At 45.2% G+C, this 10,053-nt stretch overlaps 1 protein-coding gene across 4 annotated transcripts in view; it reads right to left on the bottom strand.

Moving 5' to 3' along the window:
• The window catches only part of NUP58 (nucleoporin 58), a 45,302-nt gene extending 35,345 nt beyond the window's left edge, over window positions 1–9,957 (bottom strand). For 2 of the 4 annotated variants that reach the window (XM_029210019.1, XM_029210016.1), the window contains exons 1-4: window positions 9,668–9,957; window positions 5,405–5,547; window positions 798–947; window positions 35–172 (exon numbers count right to left, since the gene is read on the bottom strand). In XM_029210019.1, the coding sequence (XP_029065852.1) occupies window positions 35–172; window positions 798–947; window positions 5,405–5,547; window positions 9,668–9,774 (538 nt within the window). In that variant the 5' untranslated portion in view covers window positions 9,775–9,957. Of the gene's footprint in view, window positions 1–34; window positions 173–797; window positions 948–3,745; window positions 3,782–5,404; window positions 5,548–9,667 lie in introns of all 4 variants that reach the window. The other 2 variants (XM_029210020.1, XM_029210018.1) reach the window with 2 other exon arrangements.
• Between the last annotated feature and the right edge of the window lie 96 nt (window positions 9,958–10,053).

Consider the following 10,053-nt stretch of genomic DNA (forward strand, 5'->3'; position numbering starts at 1 on the left):
ATTTACTCTTCTGGAGAGTAAATATCACAGTTACCTGATGCTGCCGTGCTTGCGCTTTGGAAAAGCGGCCCTCCCAAGCCCGTCAAGGCTCCCCCTAAAGAGGGGCCTGCTGGTGCAGTGGTGGCTGCAGCTGCCGTCCCACTCAGGCTGCTCAGAGTGAATCCTGTGGACGCTAGAAACAGTGAGCCCGTAAGCCCCCAAGAGCGCGAGCATCACAGAAAACACAAGACACCTTCTTAAAAGCTGACGTCACGAAAAACCTGGCTCTTGAGAAAAACCACTCACTAAAGCTAACATTACACATACTTAAGAACAGAAAGAAATAGTACCTTTAAAGCAAAAACCAGTGACAGGAATAAGGGCTTTGGTTAATACCAGCATGGTATCAGGTAAGTGACTCCAGACAGTAGTAGAGTTTTCAACCCAGGCTACCAACTCCACACTCAAAACCGGATGAATCCTTAGCCAAGCAAGGTTTATGCGAACTCTTTACCCTTCCCTGTCACCAAAGTGCGCCTTGAAAACAACGCAGACGTCAATAGTTTCACGTGTGCCCTCTCACCCGCTCCCCTGCTTTGCTCTGTAAAGAGACCAACTTCCAAGAGGGCCTCTGCTGCTTTAACGCTCAAGGCTGATCTTCACAAACCAGTAATTCAGTAGGTCAACACTGCTGAATGACTGAAATAAAAATTCTCCCAAACTGAAGTTATCTTTACCAAAGGTGGATACCTACATTCACTGACCGAGTGAAATAGGAACTCAACCAGAAAATGCCACCCTTCCCCGACACGCCTCACCTGCAGGAGTCGACGTCAGAGCGGACGAGAGCGTGAGACCGCCAGCCGAGGCAGACGTGATGGGCAGCGCAAACGGTGTGGCGGACGCCGCGGGCTTACTGAAGCCTAAGCTGAAGCCTGCCGTGGACGCAGAGGTGGTGGCCGCTGGGCCTGTAAAAAAGTATCCCAGCTTGCCGTAGCTGCATGTGTATTATACAGGTATCAATCAGGAGCCTAGAAGTCTACTTTTCATAGATGGAACAAAGGTATATGTACTTATATACGTATGAGAGAGAAAAACCATTCACCAAATCAGGGTGCATACTAAAGATGAAAATCCAATCTATGTGGCAATACTGAAACTCAATTTCAGCCCTACCTCTAAATATACCTAAAACGGCACTTCCCCCTCCTTTCCTTTATACTCAACAGAAAACAGTCCTTCTTCTCCAAGACTATTTAAAACATCTTCTCTGCTGCTTGAAATCCTCCCCCGCTGCTTCCGTGTCTGTCAGTGCCCTCCAGTCCCTTCTGTCCATCTCCCTCCTCGGTTCACCTCTTTTTATTTTTTTAATTTATTTACTTATTTTTGGCTGCACTGGGTCTTCGTTGCTGCGCGCGGGCTTTCTCTAGTTGCAGCGAGCGGGGGCTACTCATCGTTCTGGTGCATGGTCTTCTCATTGCGGTGGCTTCTCTTGCTGTGGAGCATGGGCTCTAGGCGCACTGGCTTCAGTAATTGTGGCACGTGGGCTCATTAGTTGTGGCGCATGGGCTTAGTTGCTCCACGGCATGTGGGATCTTCCCGGACCAGGGCTCAAACCCGTGTCCGCTGCACTGGCAGGTGGATTCTTAACCACTGCGCCACCAGAGAAGCCCTCGCCTCTTTTTTTAAATTGAAGTATAGCTGATTTACAGTGATTCAGCTGTACAGCAAAGTGATTCAGTTTTATACACACACACACACACCACACACACACACACACACACACACACACACACACACACACACACACACACACATTCTTTTTCAGGTTCTTTTCCATTATAGGTTATTACAAGATGTTGAATCTAGTTACCTGTGCTATACAGCAGGTCCTCGCTGTCTATCTGCTTTACACGTACTAGTTGTGTATCTCTGTCCACTTCTTAAATGCTCCTCCCGATGGCTCCATTCTTGCTCCCTCACTTCCTGAAACATCTCACCCACTTTCAGAATCTCACTATAGGTTCATGGGTCTAAATCTACATCTACCTGAGTCTCCAAAGGCTATAGCTCTACCTGGATGTCCCTCTGGACCCCTACACATCTCCCTATAAAAAATTTCCTGAATCCCCCAGGGTCCACGTGGTTGCTCAAGCCAGAAATCATAATCATCCTTGGCACTCCCTCGCTCCCCTGTATTCTACCAGTACAAGTCCTGTCAACCCTACTTCAGAGATATCCCTGGATTACAAACATCCTCAAAAACCTTAGTTCAGGCCATCTCTCTCTCAAGAACTATTACAACAACCTCCACGATCAGTCTCCTCCAACCTCTAATCTACTCTTGAAATTATCTCAGTTACTTTAAAAAAGAACAAAATAATATGCTGGCGATTCCCCCGACTTAAGGTTCCCACTAAGTCTATACATTAGTCTTTAAAATAGATTCTAAAGGCTTGGTACCCAAAACCCTTTCCTATGTGGTCCTAACCCGCTCCGCCAATCTCCTCTTCCTACCATGCCTACCCTCAGAATCCTAAACTCCAAGAGCAAAGTACCTTTCCTGTTTCCCTGGATCCTCTGACGACTGGCCTCTGCGCTCTCCCTCCTGCCTGGAACAGTGCTTTCTGCCCCGCCAATCAACAACTCCTCTCCTCCTCCTCAGCCTTCCTAGTGCCTTTCATGCGTCTCTTAGAGCGCATGTCAGATGACACAAGAACCCATCGCCTGGCCTGCCTGCTCCCTTTGCCTCACAACAGGCTGAAGGTCTTGCTCAGGCACCCAGCGGCCCCTGACCTCATCAGGGTCCTCCACCACCTTCCGCTGATACTCAATGATCAAGGCATTGTGTAGACTCCCGGCCACAGCCAGGAACTAGTAGTTACGCTAAGTTACTAAACGGAGAAATTATGAATGACCTGCATTTTGGCTTCTCCTGAAGGCACTCAGAGAAAAGAAGTCAGAAACTATGCTTCTGGATCGTCCTTGCCACAAGTGGAAGTCCCTGCCAGAGTAACGTGCTGTGAAACACGCACAGGCTCTAAAATCTCAGGACAGGGTCCAACTGCTCGCCCTTGTAACCAGTCCTGTCCGAAACTTTGGTGGTAGACAGACGTGCTTTCTGTTGATAACATGTAAGCGGCATCTAAGTGAAGAAAGTTCACCAATCTTTATTTCAATTTTAAGTTTACATTTAATTAAATTAAGTCACTTTAATTGCAGTTCCTCACTGTCCTCTCGTCCTTTCACGTCATTTCCTGGCATCCAGGTCAAGGTGCCGTCACCCTGGTTACCCACATTCCCTGCAGCATATCACGATAGAGAACCACGATATTTTTGAGCTGGAAGGGAATTCAAAACCTTTTTATTACAATACCCTCATCTGACATATAACTAAAACCTGCCAGATATGACCATCTAAGGCCTCACAATTATTCAGAGGTACAACCAGCGCTTAATTCCAAGACTTCTGGCCTGAAGTTTGGTTATTTTTTCACTAAAAGGGCTTAAATGACTGAAAACTATAAATGTGAAATAAATTGACAGAAAAAGCCAATTCCGTATTAAATTTTTTTTCTGAACTAAAAAAGGATTACATAATCATCGATTTTTTAAAAATAGTCAAATACTGAAAGGTTCTTTGAAAAGTCAGTATCTATGATCTATATTCAGTTCCTTATATGTTTCTTCTATAGCCCAGCTCTGTGAGAGATTAGGAGAGAGTAGAAAAACCACAGATCTGGGACCTTCCCTCAAAAATTCCTACTCGGAGTTAATCCTGTAGTTACAGCTGTTGCTATTCCTGGGGACAAAAAGAGAAATAAACTTTAATCACCAGTGGCAGATGGCATTCTTTTGGCCTGTAACAGGGCAAGACTTGGAATCACCCTCAGGGAGTGATGACACTGCTGGTAAGACTAACGCGTATCACAGTATCTTCCACCGCAACCACTGCCTAATACAGCGTTCCTTCTACAGCACTGGTTCTCGTATCATAGGCTGTGTATAATTTGATCAATTAGGGATTAAGAGTTGTAAAATGCAAACAACTATTGCCTATAACAAAATCCGGCAAGGAGGAAAAAAAGCTAGTCCAAACAAAACACCGGCACTGTCTCAAGAGGCACGCTGGCTGGTCTCACGTTTACGCCTGCAGTTCTTCCATGGTCTCTGTGTAGCTGTGAAATTGCTGCAGTCAAGGCTGGCAGCTCAATGCAAAAGGTGGTTACATAGACCAAGAGACTCTGAGGGCAGAGAATAGAGGTAAATAAGGAAGTAAACTTTTAAAATGGTGGATCCAGTGAAGCATATTTCTGGCTTATAATAACAAAATATCTGTATTTTTTTATTAAATATCAGAAATAAAGTACATGCACAGACTCTAGACAATGCTATGCTTTTTTTTTTTTTGGCTGTGTTGGGTCTTTGTTTCTGTGCGAGGGCTTTCTCTAGTTGCGGCAAGCGGGGGCCACTCTTCATCGCGGTGCGCGGGCCTTTCACTGTCTCGGCCTCTCTTGTTGCGGGGCACAGGCTCCAGACACGCAGGCTCAGTAGTTGTGGCTCACAGGCCTAGTTGCTCCGCAGCATGTGGGATCTTCCCAGACCAGGGTTCGAACCCGTGTCCCCTGCATTGGCAGGCAGATTCTCAACCACCGCGCCACCAGGGAAGCCCAAATATCTGTATTTTTTTAAAAAACTTTTTATTATTGAAATGCCCACCAGAAACCTTTACCTCCTGCCCTTTTCCCAGTGCAACAATTGTTTTAATAATAATAAAATCTGAAACATCTCTTAGGTATGTAAATTATAATGTTATAGCAAAATAGGAGGGCTTCCCTGGTGGCGCAGTGGTTGAGAGTCCGCCTGCCGATGCAGGGGACACGGGTTCGTGCCCCGGTCCGGGAAGATCCCACATGCCGCGGAGCGGCTGGGCCCGTGAGCCATGGCCGCTGAGCCTGCGCGTCCGGAGCCTGTGCTCCGCAACGGGAGAAGCCACAGCAGTGAGAGGCCCGCATACCGGAAAAAAAAAAAAAAAAAATAGGAAGCTGACTGTCCCATATGCTAAATTAATTAATGTCCAAATTGTAAACTTGACTCAATCTTCACCAAGATAAAACACTGCATTACATAATCTAACATAAACTTGAATTACTTTAATTCATTACTTTTAAATAGATTTATTTCCTTTAATTCTTAAATGTACGTGTGTGTTGTCCTTCCTTACACTGAAGTAAGTCACAGCTAATGGCTGGCCCTATCTCTGACCCTTGATCCCACATCCCTGTCTGCATTTTCATCTCAGTATTTACCATTTTTTAGGTCTACCACCAGTGACGATCCTTGTAAAGGGAGGAGACACAGGACAGAAACTGCAAAGAATGAATACCCCAAACCCACTCCCTGAGAATCTGACAACCCTCCTTACCTGTGTTCGTTCCTCCTAGAGTGAACCCAGTGGCAGGTTTAGATCCAAAGAGCCCGGCTCCGAAACCAGCAGAAGGAGCAGGTGCTGTCACTGGAGCTGCCGTGCTCCCGAGGCTCCCAAGACTGAGCCCCACAGAAGGGCTGCTTGTTCATAGAAAACACAAAATAAAGTCTACTAGAGCCAATACTTATTTAAGGGAAACGCAAGTTAGCTCTTCGAGGTTAATTATTTCTCCATTTAAGCACCTCACACATCTCCACAGGATACAAAAGTAATCACAACTCCCCTTCAACCAACCACGTTCAAATATTTTTCTGTTCTCTATAAAAATAAATCCACATACAAAATTATTCTTAAAAAATGCAACACCAGTCTTCAAGAAAAGCAGAATCTATAGCATTTAGGATTTCAGATGCCAAGGAATCATAAACAAGATCACATATATCCTGCTTTCACCAGTTTTTGTTTGAAAGCTAGCGTATTTTAAAACAGCCATTGGAAATCCTACAAATATGGATCATCTTCCTTCTGAACTATGTATGTACAATTCACACTGCTAAGCTCATTTGTTCTTCCCCGACTGCTAACATAAAGACATGCCCAGAAATAGGAACGTTACTCGAAGCTGTCCCCACCACCTCTCTGTTGCTGTATCGCCAGCCCTGGGGGTAGGGATGAGGGACAAGAATAGACATACCCTGGCACCAGGAAGCTGCAAAGCAAAGCTACCCTCTAAAAAGACTGTGTAAGATCAGCAGAAACCCTCTTCAGAGGTTCTGAAAGCTTAAAAAAGAGCAGCTGATAATAACAAGTGATGTGAACAAAGTTTACAGCTTTTCAACTGTTCTTAGCAAGCTGCAGAGGCTCCAATTTGCTATCTATAAATGGCAGAACAAATTGTGAAAACAAGCCAAAAAATCTTGACAATTTGACACTTCAAAAATTATGTCGGAGAGTTAAGAGAGATTACAACATGTATAACATAATGGGAAATCCCGTTCATGCTACATACGTATCTTTATTACTTCTCTCCCTGGCCTTCCACATAGACGTAAACACCATGGCGGAACTGCATGTCAGTTTTTTAAAAAAGCTTCAAAGCCTGCGGCACTTCAATGGAAGGGGCAGGCAGTACTGCTCTGGCCAGGCTCCGGTACCAGCTCTCCCACGTGCTGGTACTTGTATGACATAATGTTTCTGGGCCTCTATCTCCTCGTCAGCAAAATGGGAATAACAGTACCCACTTAAGATTTTTTGTAAAGATTTAGAGATTACGAAGGGCAAATTAACTTCACTCAATAAATGCTGTTGCTACTGTTATCATAAGGAGCACTTATAAATTCAACTAAACATATCATGTACAAGGTTCTACGCCAGTTAATCACTGTGAGGGCAACGGAGAGGGAGGAGTTTTCAAGGAAGGAGAACTTGAAATCAGTCATCAGCACTGAGCAGGAAAAAGGAGAGGGTGCACCCAAATTGTGTCTTTCCCTATTAGCATGTGTGTACATGCCCCTCTGTGTATATAAGCACAGGGGGCTGGCAGAGCAGGGCTGCAAGGTCTCACCCAGAATTAAAGCACAACTGAACCAAAACGTATTTTTAAGAAACATTTTGTTGGCAAATTATGAAGAATCAAATTAAGGAAATGTTTATTATGCTACCCTTCCTCCCAAACAAGTCAGTAATCCCATGTTTTTACTGCTATTCCATAAATACACAAAAGATATACAGTGAAAGTATGTATTTTTAAGACAATTAAAGTATTTAAAATTTCTTGACAATCTAAGATAAGTAAAGATACAATGAAGTGTTTCACAAGTTCATAAAGTTGAAAACATTACCAAAGAAAATATATCAAAGTAAAATCTTACTTTACCAGAGAAGAAAAGGAGAAATTTCTGTGGCAGAAATATTCACTTAAACAAAAAGCTACCTCAGACCTAACCAATTATTGCCTCAACGAATATATCTGCCAATTCCTCAACAAGGACATGATGTAGAAAAGCCAGCAGACCCTGCCAGATGAAGAATGGAATCTTGCCTTAGCGCGGACTTGGGAGCTAACCTAACCTAGGTGCATTTACCAAAAGAATGTTAGGCCTCCAAACCAGTACTCCAATGGGCAGGTGTTAGACCGTCTCTCCTTTTATTAATTTCCCAAGCCTTTCTACAGCATGTATACATTTTTCTAGTTTATTGCTAATAATTCATTTACTCAATCATTCAACAAATATTTATAAAAGCCCTGCCAGGCACTGTCACAGGGACTCGGACTGGCAGATGAGACTCAGGCCCTGCCCTCAGGAAGTTTCCAACCAGAGAAAGAGATTTATCAATCATTCATGCATTCAACAAATACATATTGAGCTCCACTGTGTCTCCTGGAAAACTAGCACGAAAAGATCTCCACCATCATGGAGCGTAAAGAAGTCAACAAAAAATGTAAGGAACTGAAACAACTGTGATAAATGCTATGGTACAGGGTAAGGGATGGAAACCTCTCTACACTGACAGGTCAGAAAAGGCTTCCCTCCGATGTAAGCACCGGAGTCCCACAAGCAGGCATCAGCTCAGCACAAGAGGTGGTAGGGCAATTCCAGGCAGAGGGAACTGCCCTAAAGTGGGAAGGGGTTTGGCCTTCACCTGAGGAACTGAGAAAAAGCCCAAGTTGTGTTTTTGAAACTAAGATCAGGACCCAGGAGATGAGCAAAAAATCAATTTAATAGCTCACAACCAGCATTTTAAAAAAAGGAAACGGAACAGAATAGAAAATATCAGGTCAAAAAAAAAGAAAATATCAAAGTGCATAGAAAATATCAAAGAGTAAGGGTAGTATCTTTCGCTGAAACTATATCAGTTACTTATCTGTATGCCTGTAGATATTATTTTCTTTTACAGTTGGGTCTGGATCACTGAATTGGAGCAAACAAAAATGAGAAGATGGGCTCAGGATGTCTGAAGAGGTTCCAGACTGGGCCTTGCAGACCATGGTAAGGTTTATTTTTACTTCATTCCAAGGATAGTGGAAAATCATTGAAGGGAGGCAATGGGAATTTTTTTTTTTAAATCTGGCTACAACATTGTTTAAAAAAAAAAAAAAAAAGAAGTTGATGTAAAAGCAGCTGAGACAGCAACTGGGATTCCAGAGAACTAATCAAAGTAGGAGGTGATGGGAGCAGTTTTCATCTAACAGGAGAAGGTTACTGGTTGAGAAGCTGGCAGGAGTCATTAAGTATTACGATCTTTCATGTAAGCTTCAGGAGAGCAGGACTTATTTATCTTACCACCTAAAGGGGAGCCTACTACTTAGGAATGCGTTCAACAAACATTTGTTCCACGAATGACAAGAGCCTGCAACAGGGTGGTGGCCCTGGAAATGAAGCAAATGGCAAGTTAAGCATTAAAATGATCAGGCCTTACTGATTAAGTGCACAGACTGACAGCATAGGAGCTATTAAGGAGAACTCCAGATTTCTGACTTCACTGTGTAGTCTTTGCCCACCCTACCCCCTCCCATACAGACAAAATGAAGGGATTTTGCCTTGTTGATCTACCAGCTTCGGGAGCTATCCTGTAACTCATTCTAGGCACACTATTTGATTTAACGATCTCCATTTTTATCTTCAAAAGTTTGAGCTCTAAAGAGCAAACCTCGCATCATTAAAATGATCTTTATTTTAATTGCCTCTTTCTGGACGTCTGCTGGCCAAATTGTTATCACTTGAAGAGGTGAGGTAGCAGGCTGCACAAAGACGATGACTATGGCGCCTACATTTCACAATTTAAGTAAAAGACAATGAGAGTCAGCACAATATCCTCACCTGTGATATACTAATTTGCACATACTGTTCAAAACTACCACCGAAAAGTGCTGTTAAAAAGTATTTGAAACAAAAAAAACAAGAGGACAGATAGGGCCCCATAAGGCACAAAAGGTTTGAAAGCGCGTTTAAAATAACCACGAAATCATTAATGTCCCAAAACGTATACCCTGCAATGGCGTCTCAATTATCGGGGAGAAATTTGTCTTTGTCCCCCTTACAATTTCCTATTAAGTCTCTTTTTCTAAAAAGAGCTTAGATCCGACAACCTTAGCTCCATTCATCCCTGCGACATTCACCGGGCGCCGGGATAGGCCCAGAGAAGCGGAGAAACCGCGGCCGGGCCTCCGCGTGGAAGCCGGCGCCCCCCGCCCCAGCCGCCCGCGACCCCCAGGCCACCCGCCCCAGCCCCGCCGGGAAGGAGGCCGCTCGCGGTTACCTAGACGCCGCGGTCCCGAAGGAGAAACCGCCTCCCGTGCCACTCCCGCTGGCGGCCACGGTGGAGGAGCCCAGCGTGCTGCTCCCGAAGGAGAACCCCGCGGACATGGCTGCGGGCTCCGCGCTGCTGGCAAGCTAATGGCTCGGCTCGCCGCTCCCGCCTCAAGGCCCAAGCGGGCCAGGCAGCATCGCTCCCACCCAGCCGCGACCCTGCGCGAACGCGGAGCCCGGCGGACGCGAAGATCGGCCCAACGGTGTGGAGATGGCGCAGCGCAAGTACGCTGCGGTTGCCCGCACGCACCTCCGGAAGCGCGACCGTCACGCAGGGGCCGCTGGGAGTGAGCTGGGCCGGCGGCCACGCAGGGGCCGCTGGGAGGGGGAGGAAGG

The sequence above is a fragment of the Monodon monoceros genome, unplaced genomic scaffold (genome assembly GCF_005190385.1).
Source record: "Monodon monoceros isolate NGI ecotype Baffin Bay Population unplaced genomic scaffold, NGI_Narwhal_1 Super_Scaffold_8, whole genome shotgun sequence".
In the NCBI taxonomy this organism is placed as follows: Eukaryota; Metazoa; Chordata; class Mammalia; order Artiodactyla; family Monodontidae; genus Monodon; species Monodon monoceros.